Source organism: Atractosteus spatula, chromosome 12 (genome assembly GCF_055471065.1).
Source record: "Atractosteus spatula isolate fAtrSpa1 chromosome 12, fAtrSpa1.hap1, whole genome shotgun sequence".
NCBI lineage: Eukaryota > Metazoa > Chordata > Actinopteri > Semionotiformes > Lepisosteidae > Atractosteus > Atractosteus spatula.
The window spans coordinates 20,122,487-20,141,292 of record NC_142717.1 but is presented as its reverse complement, the minus strand read 5'-3'; the positions used below and the strand labels follow the sequence as shown (position 1 = coordinate 20,141,292).

Below are 18,806 nucleotides of genomic sequence, written 5' to 3'. Positions count from 1 at the left end.
AGTAACAGTAACTGATTACACAGAAAAAGAAAAATCAGTTTTTGTGTGCATCAAGTTTAAACAATTGTTAATTTTAAACAATTAAACAATTTAAAAATTGTAACAACAGCTAAAATTTCCTTAGCTGTATAGAAGTGCCCATATATACATTCATGTGGAACTGTTTTTATTTCCACACAGCTAAAGGACCTTTAAAGGTCTTCTTTTTAGTTTTTTTTATTTTTTACTCTGGAGTTCAAACTCCTATTTTACTAGATGGCTAGAAAATCTACAGTATATGAATTATATGTGTAATATATTAAATTTAAACTGTTATGACCATTTCACAATGTTAGAACAGAAAAAAAGACTTAATTCTTATTATTTTAGATGGTTCTATTTCTGATGTTGTGAAATGGTCTTAACAATTTAATCTGCATACTCATAGCATAGTTGTTTAAATTTTTTGGGTGCCTTAAATGTACAGTAGATAGATAATTAAAAATGCAACAATTAAGTATTGAAACCACTAGCATATGATGTATTTTTAATGCTTTTCAGTATAGATAAGAAAATCTAAATAAAAACTAAATTGAAACAGCCCTGTGTCAGCTGAAATATAAAAGAAAAACAAGGCTGCTTTTTGTGTAAAAAGACGTAAGGGACAGATATACATTGAAAGACATTTCCAAGCTATGGAAATGATTCTCTTAACAAGGAATTCAAAGATGAATTTCGTTACATCTCTTCAGTGCTTTTTGCAGCACATTCTTACATAAATCCAGAGAAAACAATTTTTTAGAGTTTTGATCAGTGCTGCATTTTCCTTGACTGAAGACTCAACTATTATAATTGGCTGTCACCAGTGATTGTAACCGGGTAGTGAGAAGGCAAGCGCACATCCAAAAGAGAGAAGTTACCATTTTGGTGACAGCAATCACATTAAATATTCTGCTTTTTAAACCCCCTGAGACGAAAAGGAAGTTGGTGCAGAACTGCTAGACACAGGCTGTGTTCAGGGAGACGGTAAATCACTGATCCGCCATGTCCTACATGTTCAAGTCAATTAAACATGATTAATAGTTACCTGTACAGAGACTTGTGCTACTTACTGCAGTCCAAGCAGAACATACAGTACAAGCTAACGGTTACACTGTAACCAGTCTCATTTTGTTTAATGCAAATTAGGGGGACAAAAAAAGACTCTGATAATGAAACTGTGTCGCAACAGATCATGGGAGCAACAATGAGAGCAATACACCATGAAATTTGGCGTATTTGTAAATGTACACCCCCAAAGAAAACTTCATATATTTTGTAATTTACAGCATCTTTAGTTTCTACATTTAATGATTTATCTTTATTTATCTCACGATTCCAAATGAAATCTGTTTCTTCAAAAAGATAAATGTGTCATCCTAGCACAAAAGTTTGCAGAGATCATGGTAATGTAAATTTTATGGTTTCTTTTGATTTTGATTGCATTCCAGTATACCATTTTGGTATTCAAATTTTATTTAATTTGAGCACTTTGAGCAATTTGAGCTTTATTTAACAATTTAAGCACTCAGTAGATTCTTCCTTGTGACAGATGTCCTCAGATTTGGGACACTATTTTTGAGCATTACCTTTTGTCTAAACAGGTGGTTAATTTTAATTTAAACCAGGAACCCAATTTTGGAATAAGACTAAAAGACCTGACGATTGTCCTGCAGATTAGAATAATAGGAAATCCATATTTCAGAAATGTTATGTGGCACAATCAATGAAAAGAAAATAATATTTTATGAGCCTCTGTGCATACCTGAGCTTGAGGCTGTTGGACAAAACATTGCGGGCTCTGCAATACTGGCTGAGGAATTGGGGGCCCAGAGCCAGTGAAACTCCCGGGGGGGATCTGTTGACTTGGGGAAGCCACGACATAGCCTGGCTGCTGTGGGGGCTGTGGAAGTATTGGAGGGGGGTAGACAGAGCCAGTGGGAAGAGGTTCAGGGGCTTCGCCAGAAGACTGTCGACTGAGACTCATCTGGTTAAACTGTGAAGCCATGTCATCCCGCTGCAAAACAGTCAAAAATTTCAGCTGATCATTTATAAAATAACAATAAGCAGTTATATATCAACGTGCAGTTATACCATCCTCATGCAAGCTTTTTGGCATAATAGACATCAGTTTTTACTACTCCTCCATAGTATTTTAAAAAGGTAGAAAGGCAAAATATCTCTAAACAAAAATCATACTCAGAGGAAGGAATTTTAAGTGCATCATTATTTGCCTGTTATTTAAGTATACAGGAGAATGTTCAAAGCATTCACTCCATTGCTTCATTTAAATTTTGCAAACATTTTAAATTTTGAAAATGTAGTTATTTACAATTTAAAAGAGAGATAAGATTCTATATAGGGGTTTGTACAATTAAGAACTAATTGGAAGTTTTTAAAGATAGGAGTTAATTTTATGGTGGAATTATAGACTTTGAAAGCAGTCCTGTAAAACTTATTCAAACATGCTAGATGAATGTATTATGCATACAAGCTTACAACCCAAAGCAAAGCAATTCAGAATCAAATGATGGGGTGTGCCAATATCCAAACAGGCAAACAATACTGAAAGAATTACCTCAAATTTACTTATAATTACTACCTAATTTATTTTGTATTATCATTTATATGTTTATTAAAATGTGATTCATTTTCATAATACCTTGACTTCATATATAAACTTTTGTATTCAATTTCACACATTGGTTTCTGAGCACACAAAGGAAATCTTAATGCATACTTTTGAAAAAATACATCAAAGACTTACAATATATCAAATATTTATACTTAAAAATTATGCTAATACAAAAGTCATTTTAATTCAGCAGGTAGGAGACAACTAAACACTCTCCACAAATATAGCAGGCATGGGAAGCTATTCAAACTGCTTTCAATGAGAAATAGTTGTTTAGATGGAGCCAGAAAGATTAAGACTACAGTACATCTTTTCCCCCCCAAAAAAACAACGTAACACCAGTAGCTTTACAATCTACTGTATGTAAGGAGACTCCAACAGCTCCTATTTAGCCCACTGTATTACACATACTAAATCAAGACTGTATGCAGCTCTTGGTGAGATGCAGAGGCCCGTCTCATTTTGTTGCATGCATTCAGCTGGCATGAATAAAAACTGGTCAGGTGATTTACTGTTCATCATATGGAATGTAACAGAAAAGGCAAACATTATTATACTAAACACACACAAGCAAGCAGCGCAGGCCCAAAGACTCGAGACTAGGAGAATTAAATCAGATGTACCACTGGGAACTGCTGTGATGGTGAAACTGGCAACAGGTGCTGAGGTGGGTAAGAGACAGCTGGGTACTGCACAGACTGAGAGGAAGGCTGCAATGCCTGCACAGACTGACAGAAGAGATCAACTCGTAGAGTAAGACACCACAGGGAAAGAAGTTATACCACTGTTAGAAAGACAAACCACTGAAGTGACTTGAAAATCTGTTTATACATAAAATATTTTACTTAGTTGTAACATTTGTGGGTTTTCTTATCAACAAAACACACTTGTTTTTTAAAAAATGAAAAGTGCATCATTTTGAAAGTGCATCATTTTTGTCTCACTTTGATGTGGAGATCTAAATTTTTATAATTTAATGACAATATGAAAAGAAACTCAATAGAGAATTTCAATTTTATGCCAGACATTTTGTAACAGATGTTTAACGAACTTTGGCGCAGCTTTTTAAATTGTATAATTGTTGCTCAATGCTGTCAAATGTTGTACTTTTCAGTTTAAAAGTTAGAGAGAAGCAAAAATCTATTACATTACTTTCCATGTAATACCCCTTCATTTTTTCTGTGATCAAAATTAATTTTAATAACACATTTTCAATATGACATTTGCATTTTGCAATTATACAGTAAAACATAGCTTTGAATGCTGGGAGAACTACATTTTTCTTTGACAAGAAGAGAATATGGGAATTTTGTAAAGCAGTATTCTAAAGGTAGTGAGAGGTAAAAGATATTTTAAAAGAACAATTAAAAAATAACAATTCTATACTTTCTGGTTTTAACCATGATGGACAACAGTGGTACAGATCAGAGGGTGTCAACACACTGATTGGGTCTTCATATGGACTGGAACATAATGCTAGAACTTTTGGAACATGCCTACCTCAATAATTCAAGACAGTTTAACAGAATAATTGCAACATTTCATTTAGGATCCATGCTCATTTGTAGATAATAACTGGCATTTGTCATGATAACTGGTTTTATACACTTTATGAACTTCAGGTTTTAGATGACAAAAGCATTAACATCTTACATACTGTAGCAGTTAACATTTGGAAAAGAGAATTTGAGGAAATTAAGCACAATCAACAATCCCATCACCAGTTGTCTGATTATCTATTTCAACTCTTCTAGCTTTATCTTCAGGGAATTCTAGCTTGCAGCAATGACAACAATTCAATCTAACATTTCTGACAAGCTAATTACAGATGCTAGCCAATTAAGAGAATGAATATATATTCTGGGCATGAACATATTCTGTTTTTAGTTCATTACATTATATTCCAGTACATTGCTGAAGTATTTGAGCACTTGAAAATGTACAGTAGCTATATACTGTAGGAAAACCAAACCCAGTTTTGAATCTAATTGCAGAGTCTTCAAAGACAATAGCTTTGTTATTTTATCACATTAGATTTTTGTAAAACACAAATATCTGTCACATACATCATATATTCCAATTTAGTGTTATTATGGATATCATGGAATAACAAAGATGATTAACCTAATGTAATATATATTTATAGTTTCTAAATGTTTGCATTTAACTGGAAACTCATGACTTTTGAAAAGATGACATTGACAACACGAATGGAATGAAACTATTCATTGGAACGATCACAGATAAGAAATGTCAAAAAAATTTATAAGATTTTGCCCAGAAGAGAGAAAAAGAAACAATGACGAATGAAAAAGAATGAAACAGCAAAATTAAAAGAAAAAGCGAGTCCCCTAGACAAGAGGTTATTGTCCACCTTCCCCCCAGACAAGATGTTTTGCAGGGAGGTTTGAATCTGAACAAAGAAAAGACTGGCGCTGTGAACTAATGGATGGTATTCAAAAAGAGCTCAATGGTATTTATTTCATTAATGGGTGGAGTTCCTTTCAGAAATATAATGTCAAATTTGGAGGAAACCCTCTGAGAGTGGACTTGAAAAGAACAACAACAAAAAAAAATCACCTTGTGTGTCTTCATAATTGCAGGATTTGCACATGTCCTCCCACCAGACATTCTGCAAAAAATATTTTTTGAGTTCAGCTGCTCTACAGAATGTCATAAAAGTCAGACATTTTGTATTCTTAGGATATCTTAAAGGATGAATTAGTATATTTGATCTAAATTCAAAATTCTCCATGAATCGGCTGTACTACATGCAGTATTATATCAATACCATAAACTATCAAACTAAATAAGGGCATTTAAATTCATTTGATCACTAGACATATTTAAACATATGATCCTATTTATTATGAACTTAATTGTATTTTCCAATGTTAAAAGAACAAGATTCAGATAATAGGATCGAGGAAAGTTTGAAAACAGGTTTTTCTTTATATTCATAGTTTCAGTCAATTGAAGATGTGATCATATCAATGCAGTTTGTGTATGTAAGAAATCATTTCCATTTTCTGACGCATTAGTTTTTCTCAACTACTATGATATTTATCAGACATTTACCAGTACTGTAGTCACAATCTCAAAAACTGCAAGCACAAATACCAAAACAGTTTACTATCTAGAAAAAAATCTATACAAACTTGTCACCTCTTTTAATATAATTGCATTCCTAACACACAAGTCTCTAATTAGACTGATTAATCAACACAAAGAGACTATATTCTGTAATTGCCAACAATCAACACTGATTATTTAACAAATAATCCACACTTTGAAATCCAATAAGTTCTTTCTCAATAAACATTTTCTGTACATATGAAATACATAGGAGTTCTGTACATATAAAAAATGTTTTACATAACAGGTGAAATATGATGGATTCAAATGAGATGTGTACTGCGATTATTGATCATGAACAAGTGGAGAAAAGAAAAGAAATAATAAAACTCAATGTTTCGACTGATACATTGCAGGCTCTTCAAATGTGGCCTTGTGCATTTTTTCTTTCTTTTCACGCTCTGTGTGGAATTAACTTATACGTGTTTACTTTCATGCTGACACAGCTCCCCACATCAAATTATTGACCATGTCATCAGCTGTAGTATGCCAAATGTTCAGCAAAATGTGCCATGTTCACCTGTTTCATCTATTATACATACAGTACTACTGCGGTGAGAATAGACTATAACAATACACCCAGTTCCTACTTCATATATTGAATTGCTGTGATATACCATGTGTACTGCATTTTGCCTACAATGTTTATTGCCTACAATGTTTATTTTTTGGAGCAAAAGCCCCAAAATAAACTTTATTAAGCCACTCTCAGCTTGAGCAAAGTACAGACAGGAATGTACAGTGCTTTGCAAGAGTATTCACACCCAACTTTTTGATTCTGTAGATTTAAAAGAGACATGAAACTTTGAAGAAGCAATACATATTTGTCATATACTGTACAAACCTACTCTACACACCTCAAAGCAAAACAAACTGAATGTAAAAAGATAATATGAAAGAAAAAATGGAAAACCCATGATTGCAGAAGTATTAAAACACCTTGCTGTGGCAAAACTAAATTAATGTATGTTTGCAAAAATACATTAATCAGCTACACAATTTGTTGAGTGGCCTCTTTGTGTGCAATATCAGATGATCATATGATTTCAGAATAAATGCACTTATCTCTGCAATATCTGTCATTTAGATGGTGAGTTTTAATTAAAGATTAAAAATGACCAAGAGGTTTTGAAAAACAATTTAAGAATAAAATGATATAAAGATACAGTTTAGCAAAGGTATATAAACATTTAATGACCCCCTTGAGCATGGTGAAGTCAGTCATTAAGAAGTGGAAGACACCCAGACATGTCTAAAATCAATCTGTTCATCCAAACATGGAGGAAACTGGTTACAGATGTTTCTGTGAGGTCAATAGAAACTCTGAAAGAGTTGCAGAGTTCAGTGGCTAGAAAATGCATCAGTCAACAAAGTCCTAGTCACTCCACAAAGCAGGCTTGTATGGAACTGAAAAAGAAATGTCTCAAATCTCACATTGGGATGAGTTGCAACAAAGCACCTTAGTAATACAGCAAACGTGAAAAAAATATTTTGAAATATTCAGAACTCTTTAACCTGCTTGGGACATCAAAAACTGTAGTTTTTGGTGTCCAGCTAATCATCTTGCACACCAAATTAAAAACTACAGGTCATGCTTTTCTTGGTACTCCTGATTCCATTTTAAATAGACCCTTAAAAAATGAAAATTATTTTAGAAATGAGAAATTAATAAATGCCACTCCCAAAATCCAAAAGTACTGGTAATATTTGTCTTTTGTCTTTGTCCACTAATATCAGAGATAGTACTCAAAACAGTGTATAACTGTATATTAAGACGGGACCCGAAAGGCTTTATGGAATCCTATTAGCACCACTGAGAAAGAAAAAATCATTTTTGAAATCATTAGACATCATTAAATGTAAACACAATAATTACTGCGTAAATAATATTGCCCCAATAAACTATGATATCACAGTATGTATATAATAATATTACCTCATGCAAAGTCCCATTTTCATTAACCTAAAATATTGTCACACTCCCCCTTTGTGAAAATTAATTAGTGTAAAAGTGCACTGTGATGACTTTTGTATACAGTACATCAAGTATAACACCCTTGAGCTGTTTCACAAAGCCAGATTAATTATCCAGAGATATAAAACTAGTTTATTGTATATTCTGTTGTGAAGGCAATGTTATTTTTTAGGTTTACTTTCATATCAAAATTATTAATATTCTGTTTTAATGTTACAATCTAAACGATAGCATGAAACCAAAATAAACATGAAAAGTCTGCTTGTGCTTTATTTTTGTGAAATAATGTATATATAAACATAAAGCTTCCTTTAAGCTGTTTTGCTTTAAAGAGTTTTCTCCAAAGGGGCCTGACTGATCGTATATTCTCGTAGCTGTGAGTATAAGTAGCTGTGAGTAACGGTAGTTCCCAGCTACAGTTTGCTTCACCCGTGTCATTAAATTCGAACAGCAGGAAAGCAGGATCTCTGTTTTCTCAAAATGTTTTTGGAAAGTAAATGTGGAAAGTATTTTTTGTGCATTAAAAGTGGTTTTTAACTTTTTGAAACCGTTTTTATAGTTTTTTAAGTCATGTGAAGTTTAAGTTAGGCAGGTGCCAAGCATTAGCTCTGACATAGATTTTGTCCTGAATTTTACCCTTGCATTTACTTGCAAATTAGCTCATCTCTATGCCAATTCCTGTAACATTGTCTCAATGTACAATATTTTAGTGTGTTCCAATCAAAGAATAAACCACTCTCCAGATATTCAGGAAAAATTGAAAATATTTTTTAGTTAATCCTGTTCTTTGAATTTAAACTGTGTATTAAATCTGTATACTAATGTTTAAGAGCATAGTGGTCATGTAAAGTATAACTCATACTATAGCATGACCTATCTCATTGAATGTCTTATATAAAATTCCTTTATTACAAAGGAACCTCCATCCTCAATCCCATCTCTACCTTACAGTCTAAAAATGTTACTGAAAATATGTAAAACAAATTTTGGCATATATATACAGTAAATGCATATTAGATGTACTTTAAAACCATGAACATTGATAAATCTCATCATTTCTCTGCCAAATGTTCAAAGTGTTGCCAGTTGTCTATCATGTAAATCAACCCAGAAACCAATTATTCTAATGGCCCATTGTCTTTATGTTTTTAGAAATAGTCCATGCTGTCAGGGAGTTCTGATATTTGTAGTATCTGCTATAACGTGGAAATTAATCAAGATTCAAAATCGAGAATTAAGATCTTCCAATCTAAAAATCATAGTGAACAAAAATATTTTTCTATGTGGTTTTGCACAGAAACAAATGTAATGAAACATAACCTAAATCAACACAACAGCTCCATAATTTGTCACTGTGAAAATGCTAAGACTGAATCTGTTTAGCAGTACTGTAAACAGAAATACATCACTGGTACAACACACACGTACTGTACAGTATGACTTGAAATATTAGGTGATAAACAGTTAACAGTTACAACAGACATAACTTCTAAAACAAATATGAAATCTTTTTTCTATTTTGCATCTGCTTGTGAGATAACGGTGTGCCCATTGGGTATTGTGTTTAGATTACCAAGGGTGTAAAGATTCAGTGAGCACAAGAGCTCATTGAGAGCTGTTTCACAAAGCGGGATTACTTAGCAGGATAACTATAGAAAATATTTTGACAAAAATCTAGATTTTCAGATTCATGAAGCAAGATCAAATTGTATTGAGTTATGTAACTATAGCAACATATCACTTCTATTTTTAACCTGCTCTGAGACAGGTTAGTTGAAACTGAGCCTGACTTTACCTGACTATACCCCACAGGGTATACTTTGCATTCACAATCTACACTATTGAGGTTCATCCTTGCAAAAAAGTTTGTGAGCCCTGCTGTTCACTGTAACACCATAAACATGCTTTTCATCCTCAGAATGTGTACAGTATGTTTTGATTATTACAAATAACTATGTATCAGATATCATGTAAATTAAATGCAATTCTGGAGAATTCTGGAGAATTTGATTTAATCATTCAAACCAATTAGAATTCGAATTTAAATGGTGATTCAATGTTTTAATAATTTAGTTATTACCACATTGGTGTGGTTCTGTTCATCATATTCAGTGGGCTGGTGCGATGGCTCTGTGACTAAGGATCTGCACCTGTGGGTGGAAGATTGCTGGTTCATATCCTGTGGCTGGCAGAAGAATCCTACACCCTTGGGCCCCTGAACAAGGCCCTTAACCCCAACTGCTCCAGGGGTACCATATAAATTGCTGACCCTGTGCTCTGACCCCAAGCTTCTCTCCTTGTCTGTGTGTCTCATGGAGAGCTAGTTGGGGTATGTGAAAAGACAAATTCTTAATACAAGAATATGGCCATAAAGTGATTTTACTGTGGCATGTCACCTGACACCTCGCACATTCTAGATGGCTGCATCTGCATGCAACATATTTTCAACATATTCAATTTTTCCTTGTTATTCTCTGCCAACATTTATTGTCAGTCATGTCATCTTACTGTAACTTACTCTTAGAAGATATCAGATTCAGGTTTAGAATATAATATTCAGTCTACAAAATGTGTATGCATCATTTTGTAATTTCACTTTTATAAGTAACTATAACTGTACAGTGTGCTTCTGTGGATACAATGGGACTGCATGTAGACCTCACCATGTTTTCTGCTAAAGGTCAAGATAGGGGTCTTTCTCCAGTGACTAGTTCTTAGAAAAATAAATAACTTCTTACTGTATATTTCTTGACTTGCATTGTAGTCAGCATGTTCAGCCACATGTAAGACACTACGAAAATATCAATGGAGGAAAACACAGATTTTGCCACTGTAAGGAACAAATATCAGTCAAATGCCAATGCCATGCTTTCACCATGAACTAAGGGGGCACGAGATTTCCTTGGTTCTATGCTGTTTTCACATCCTCATCCCATCTGAGGAGTTTTTTTCCTGTTGGAGATGGAAGGTATATTATCATTTCCATTTTGGCAGGATTGTACTTCTCCAGGACTTGGTTGGTGTCAGTAATGAGAGAGAGAAGATGTCAAAACAAGTGATGATTCAATGGTGTTAAAGCTGTGTACTGTACATCCTCTACTTGGATTACACAAGACCCAACATATGCCAATTTGACTTTACTTAAAAATCTCCCATGGGTGCCATTATAAACGTTTCTAGTTAAGTAGAGTTTAAGTTATATCTTTAAAGAGCAAGTTGTGCAGCAAGATCCTTCATTGGATGAGCAACACAGAGTAAAAGTAATGCTGTCTCTATTATCGCATTGTTGTATACTTCAGTCTTACTTTGCTTTCGTGCATGTGTGTAACTTCCATGTACAGTATCTCAATCTCATGTTTTTTCATTGGAAATTGAGAGTATGTGTAATTATAAAAGTAATTCAAATGTATCTATTGTCGTCAATATGTTTATGTTGGCAGTTCCAGAGGGTTTTTTTCAGTTTTATTTTAAATAATAATTGCAATATTACCTTGTGTTATATGCATCAATTTGATTGCATAACTCTGTTCAAACTGTATGAAAGGATGTGATGTTTTGTGAATGTGTGAATTATTTTGATATTTGTCTTAATTATTCTAATCATTGTTTTCTCAGTGTCCTAAATTGTGTGTCAGCAACTGAGAAAAACTGTAACAAGACATACCAGATCAGACAAAGAAAACTAGATATTGTTAGCTTCTTCTTTGACATATCTGAAAATAAATGGATAAAAAAACACCAAAAACTGTGTTAGGAAGTCTACTTGATTCAAGATAAAATGAACAGGGAAAGTAGGTCGTGGTATAATGCGTAGGTCAGCTAGAAATTCTCAAAGGCTTTTCCTGGCATGACTGGTATTCTAACATTTTTCATCTCCAATAAATCAAACCTAGATTGCATTTGGCCTATATTGTTAAAAAGACAGATACATTACTTACAACATATGCAACTGAAACATAGCGTAAGTCTTATAATTAATGCCAATTCCCATGTGAGACCTGTTATGTTACACTTTCATAGCATTTTGCTATTTTAAAAATGTTTTTTTTTAATTAGCATATGAAAGTACAGCAGAAACCGAGCCCGCCATTTATCTATTATCAGAAAGCTGTTTATTTAAGTAGGTGACGTGACAAGCTGGAGCTTCTCCTGGACAGAATGCCAGGTCATTGCAGAGCCATAGAGACAAATGGACAGTTAAAAACAGCCAATGAAATTTGGCCAGTATTTATTTCGGAGTAACAGGAAACTGGAGCACCTTGCAAAAACCCACAAGAACATAGGGAGTAAACAAAGTAAATGTTTAAAAATCTTAGAGAAAGTATTAAAAGGGATGGCTTTACAAAAAATATAGATACCAAGCAAACCTTTTTGTGTTGCTGAGTTTCAAGTCACTTCAAATGGCTGGTTAGATACATTGAAAACAATGAAAAATACAAAAACACTGCACTTTCAACCTAATGCCCAGAAAAAAAATCTAATTATAATCAATATTAAAGCATCATACATATATAAACATTTTCATCAAATAACAGAGTTCATAAATCTAATTAATAGCTATATCATGTATTAAACAAGGAACACAAAAGACAGAATTGGTAGTAATATCAATCTTAAAACTACTTATGAAAGCTTTATATTCCACATAGCAATGTGGCCACTTTTGAAAAAATAAATGCAACGTTCATAGAAAGAATAATCTATAGGATTTCTATGCATTCCATTCAAACTGGTATAGTGTTCAATGTACAGATCCAGCCATTCAAAATGCGCAAAGTACGCTGCATCAAAACGCGGTAGGCGTGGTGCATCACAACACATCATACCGCATGCATGTTATGATAATAGTACCAGGAAGCACCTTGTAGAACTGCCAGGTGGAGCTAATCTCATATACAGCATTTGTGCTGTCACCAGAAAATGCCTGCTTTCGAATCCTGGTCACTGCTGAAGAAAAGCGTTTTCCAATTAAGAAGTTGTATGCTCTTTAGACTTTTAATAATTTTAAACTGTGTATTACAGCATGTTAATCATTAAACATTAAAAAGTCTGTATATTTTATAAAAGCAAGATTGCTCAGTTGGACAAAAGTACACAACCTTCCACCTTCATCATACATATTTTATGCATCAAAGTTTTTATGTAAGATATTATTAATAGTATTAATAATGAATGACCTTAGACATGCTGTGAGCTCAAAATATTACTGTGGTCCACTTTCTTTGTAACCGTCTGCATCAGTTTAACTCATTCATCTGTCATTACATGAAGACATTTTGCCTGCCCTTTTCAGCTAAAGATTAAGATGTTAAGCAGTGTGTTGGTGTAATGGCTTAGGTGTTTGCCTTGCATGCTAGAGGTTGGGGGTTCAAACCCAGCTGTTACCATGAGGATTCCTTTAACAAATAAACATTTATTTGAAAAACTAAAATAGTAAATATTATCGACACTATATTGAATTTGATGGTATTTCTAAATATCACAACACGTTCAAAGTTAAGTGAGTTAAATGATTAACCTTTTGATTAATTCTTGATTAATCACTTGATTAATAATGATTAATACTTGCGCGTTATCGCAGTAAAAAACCTCATACTTTTTAGAATACACTAAATAGGGAATATAATATGGAATTGCTTATCTAAAGAAATTAATAACGATAATGAAAAATAAAATAGTAAATATTATGTACACTATATTAACATTTTTTGTGTTTTTCATATTCAATGTTAAGTGATATTAATAATGAAATAAAAACATGAATGACACAGAGCCTGCAACCTACAGATTTAAACATCGTGATTTGTTAAACATTTCAGAGGTTTTATTTAAACAATATCTAGTACTTGGTTGCATTTTTAGAAACCTTAGTTTGATTAAAGCAGATCCCAGGTGCAAGTGACTTCATAACGCGAGAAGGCATTATGCTATATTTTTTATGCATCAGTTGAAGCCTTCTGGCTATAAAAAAACAGGGTCCACTTTTTTCTTTCTCTTCCTACTCTCTCTCACCCACTGCGTATTGGACACAGAATAGTTAAAAATGGGAACAAGTCAGATAGGTAGAGGGAAGGGGGAGGGGTGAAACGGTTACATGTCCTGGATAAAGTGGTTAGAAAACAGGTGGATTTACAATTTTAATGTGATATGGAAGATATTATTCATAATAAATTACCTCGGATGGTCTGTAAACTGAAAATTTATAGAGGAGACATGTTGTGTCTTTTCTTTCCAGCTTGGAATTAACTTTTACCTCCTAGTATATTCCTTTGCAGCTACCTTATGTAACGTAGCTCCGTTCAGGCTAGGACTGTAAACACCAAGCTGTGTAATGTTATGTAGAATAGAATAGAACAAAACAGTTCTTGGGGATTAGAAGGAATTTTCAGTAGTATGCACTGTTGTCATTGTTAAGGAACAAGTAATAGGTTTATTCCATGCTGAAAAGAGAAGAGAGAAAACACAACAGCCAAAACATGGTGTTTTCTCTCTTTTCTTTTCAGCATGGAATAAACCTAATACTTGGTCCTTTGCATACTGCACGTGCTGATGCACCTACCCACCTGAACTGGTGTCATTGTTGCTGTTTAACATAAGGCAACCAGCAATCAAATGTGGGAAATACATGTATTTGTCCTGCTTCAAAGTTTAACTCACTCAGAGCACGCTACATTACAAACTCCAAGCATTTTGCAAACATTCCCGATACATAACCATGTTATGTACCCTACATTGTTCTATTTTATACCATGACAGGAGAATACACACTGTATGAATTATTGTTCATGCTGGGCTCCGAGCTTTGAGTCGCTTACTTCTTCGACTAGCTTGCAGAGAAAGTCATTGCCCTGCTTTTTGTTTATCACTTAATAAAAAGGTCAATGTAGAACACGTTCTTTATTAATATGTATTTATTTTAGGGCTTTGCATTTACATTTATAATGGAGAGTCCCCATTAGCCCCACCGGGCCAGTAGGTGAGAATTCATACTATTTTAATATATTTTTTATTAAAATCGCAAATGCATGTTTAAATGCTTTTATTGATTCACAATCTGACAATGCAAGACAGAACAAAAGCATCTGTGAAATCGCATTCCCAAATGTCCCCCACTGCGCTCAACAATCTTAGGAAGAACATGAAACAGCCTGTTAATAAAATTAACTTTGTTTCTGTCAGCTCTTCCTCCCAGAACTTGTAAATCGCTTTGATGAGTTTACAATTGGCACTCAGAGGCACTCAGAGATTCTGACTGAATTAAATCCCCTCATTTAGCTGAAAAGGATAAAGAAATGATGCAGTAGTTATATGTATTAGAAGACACTCTGTTTTATTAACAGACATTCCAACTCAAACCTGTGTTGTACAGTGATATAGACATGGGTAATGTCATCCCCATGAAACAATGTTCTTATCGCGCAAATCCTGCTAAACTAGAAATTAGACACAAGAAGAGAATTATTGGACAATGTTGTGTGGCTCTGGTGGAATTTCTCTGTAAACTGAAGAGTTATAGAGGAGACACGTTGTGTATCACCTCTTTTTAAACTTGTAAGAACATTCCAATGTTAATGCGACATGGAAGATATTATTAATAACCTTTTAAATCTGAAGCTGTTAACTCTACTTTACACTTGCATGTCAAGATCACGGTTTCAGAATAAAAAAAACATCAAACCTTAGATTGGATGAGAAGGTCATGATTGTTTTGCAAGGATGTGAAACGTGACAAATTATTACAGTTACCATCAGGGGAAAAACGCCAATGTAAACGTCATATTTACAATTTGTTAAAAATAAAAATGTAAAGTTCTCTAAAGCTTTCTCAGTCAAGAGGTGACTCAGTTTCAGGTGTGAAGAATACAGATTCCCAATTCAATTGCAGCCTAAACCTTTCCCAACGTACCCTGCCCCTGCTGCGATTGGAATATACACAAAGCACTGAAAGCTTTACAGTAGACGTTCAGGTGTTTCGCAGACATATGGATAGTACGTAATTCTGGATTTATGAACTCACACCTGGGATTCGATTCCTTTAAAATAAGTTTTAAAAAAAAACTGCACCAGGTACTAGATCTTGTTTATATTAAAGTTATATCACTGGGCAGTGGTGGATGGTTAGTGGATGGTGCGCTATTTTGACAGCAACCTGCTAATCTGCTTAACACCTGTAGAAAACATGATTTTATTTCTGTACAGAATGCGAGTTGTGTTTACAAAATTAAAGTGCTTCAAATGTTAAATTAAGAAGTAAAAAGAACTTACAGCTTACACAAAGACACAACTATAGTATGGAAAAACGAGCGTTAAGAAAAAACAGGACATTTGATTGCTGGTTGCCTTATATTTATTTTTAAAAATGAAATAAAAAATAAGATACAATGATGTGTTCCTGTCTAACTCAAACACTGCGTGACTTTAAAAGCTGTAAAAAATAACAGAAAGTCACCTTGCTCTTACAAGCGTCTCTGTTAAGCAGAGTTTGTGTTATCTTTGTCATTGAAAAAAATGACCGTGGGCACCTTCCCCCCAGGTTGTTTTAAAAAAACTCATTCTTAATGACTAATCCTTTAGTCATTCTCTCTGATGCAGTGCATCAGCTGGTCAGGTGACTGAGGGTGGCACATTATTTCCCACTGCATTCTGCGGAATGTAGTTTTGAGAAGAACCTCCATCTTGTCTCCATCTATCACTCTCTCACAATTCATCATGCGTGAATGAGTGAAATTAAAAATAAAATGTGTTTCCAAAGAAAGTGAATTACAGTAATAGTAACAATAATAGTAACAGTAAAACTACTAGCTATATACATATATTTAGATCCTTAAATTAATATCGTTATTAATTTCTTTAGATACACAATTCCATATTATATTCCCTAATAATCAAATTCTAAAAAGTATTTCAGTTAGGTATGCATGATTAGCAACATGGGGTCATTGTCATGATTTCCTCTGTTATTATCAAATCCCTCAGCTCGTTCACTTGTTGTTATTTTGGAAACAATTTGACATGTTCCTTTTAACTACATTGCTGTCGATATTGTAGCAATAGACAAAATGAAACGCTTGGAGTTTGTAATGTAGGGCGCACTGAACGAGTTAAACTTTGATGCAGGACAAATAAATGCATTTTCCACAAGCTATACTGTAGTGGCAGTACAGTAGAAATTTGAAATTATTCGTTGTTATTAATAAATCACTTAGCTTCGAACATGTTGTGATATTTAGAAATATAAAAAATGTAAATATAGTGTGTAATATTTGCTATTTTAGTTTTTCAAAGAAATGTTTATTTGTTAAAAGATTTTGTGTTTTTTTACTGCGATAACGAGCGCATAGAAAGGTTAAAACATGTATGTAACCAAATGAAAGACTTTGATGCTTAAAATGTTTAGGAAGAAAGTGGAATACTGGTGTATACTTTTTATTTAAACTACCAATACCAGCCATATACAGTTTACATAATATGTTTATGTTCCTAAATTTATAGCGTTTATGACCTTCAGACGCATTATGCTCCTCCTCTTTTTATGCTCAGCTACTAAAATTTCCCTTTAGTTGTAAAATTACATATAAATATTCAATATTAAACAGATTAAAACATGCACAGTAAACAGATTAAATGATTAAATCGTTTCACAAACAACCAATGCACCACGGGTGGCCCTGTCAGTAATTCTGGCCAGCCAATCACGTACTGTGGTACTGTACAACGTGGTGAACTGTAGATAATTTTGCACAGTGTGAGGTTGTACAGTGCATTTTGAATGGCTGCATACTTTAACAGACTAAACCATGCAAATGCAAAGATATACCATAATAGAATGGAATGTCTAATGCAGTGCACTTTGATTAGTACTTTGGTTGTTAACATAGTTTACTCATGGTCTAGAGAAACACAGCAAAGGCATGATAAAACCTCTAGGAAACTATGATAAAAGAAAGTGTGATAAACTGCTGATCAATTCACTAAGATGAACCTTAATAACCAATATAAAGGAATCTCCTATGGTTGAGAAAATGGGACACATACAGTATTCGAAGTGATCTGCAACAGATGTTTTAGAATGTAATGATGAGTTCTAGCTATGAAGCCAGAAATGCTGTACATCTTAAATGTAGAAAAATTGATTTATTTAAGAAAACTTCCGCAATGTACCAATCTTTCTTCTCATGATATTAAATTATAGAGTAGTGATATGTCTTGAGTGTTTCTGTAAGATTCTCAGTCACCCATTTGAAACAGCACTACCAGCCTCTAGTTTTCAGTGTTTACCTGTGCAACCATGTGGCCTCCCATTTGCTGCTGTGGCTGCTGTGGCTGGTGCTGTTGCTGGGATGCAGGTGCATTTTGCTGTTGAGACTGCCCCACTAGCTGGTTTCTGATTGGCTGCTGTCCAGTAGGTGGGTTGTAGATAGCAGGTGTGCCATCAGGATTGACAAATGGCTGACCTAAAAAAACAAGATGAAGCAAAAACAATTCAAGTCAAATTTGAGCACATTCAGTCAAATTAAAAGTGACAGATACTGTATAAAAGGCAATGTTTTTTTTTCCATATTGTCTATTCTGCCATGTTCCCCTTGTTAATTGCATAACTGTCAGCACCCTTCTGAGATTGGACAGAGAATAGCAACATGTACTGTATTTGATTAATATTCACCTTTTTTGTCATCTGCTTTGCTGGAGATGCCATTTTTACAAATTAGTATCCAGTCAATTTAAAAGGAGAAACAAAATGGTTTTGAAAAGCATTCACCTAATGACATACACTGCTTAGGCTTAGTAATTCATTTTCTACACAATAATGATATTAGGATATTTATATAATGCTTTAAAACCTGGGATCTATGGATAGGTTTTATTTTGAAGAGACAGAGCAATAGCGCTCTAAAGCCAGTAATGTTTAGTATGTGTTGAAAAACGGGGTGGAAGACCCCAAGTGTTCCCGTCTTTTCTCAAGTCCAAGGTAAACTGCATTTAAAAGTTGTATTGCCTTAACTACTACTTATCTTCTACTACAGTACTTAACAAAATCTGTTC

At 33.9% G+C, this 18,806-nt stretch overlaps 1 protein-coding gene across 11 annotated transcripts in view; it reads right to left on the bottom strand.

The window, feature by feature from the left end:
* The window catches only part of LOC148822750 (cAMP-regulated phosphoprotein 21-like), a 140,787-nt gene that overhangs the window by 42,254 nt on the left and 79,727 nt on the right, over positions 1–18,806 (bottom strand). For 8 of the 11 annotated variants that reach the window (XM_088928716.1, XM_088928717.1, XM_088928715.1 and 5 more), the window contains 3 exons: positions 18,042–18,217; positions 3,277–3,381; positions 1,784–2,035 (listed from right to left, as the gene is read on the bottom strand). In XM_088928716.1, the coding sequence (XP_088784842.1) occupies positions 1,784–2,035; positions 3,277–3,381; positions 18,042–18,217 (533 nt within the window). The remainder of the gene's footprint in view (positions 1–1,783; positions 2,036–3,276; positions 3,382–18,041; positions 18,218–18,806) is intronic. The other 3 variants (XM_088928723.1, XM_088928720.1, XM_088928722.1) reach the window with 1 other exon arrangement.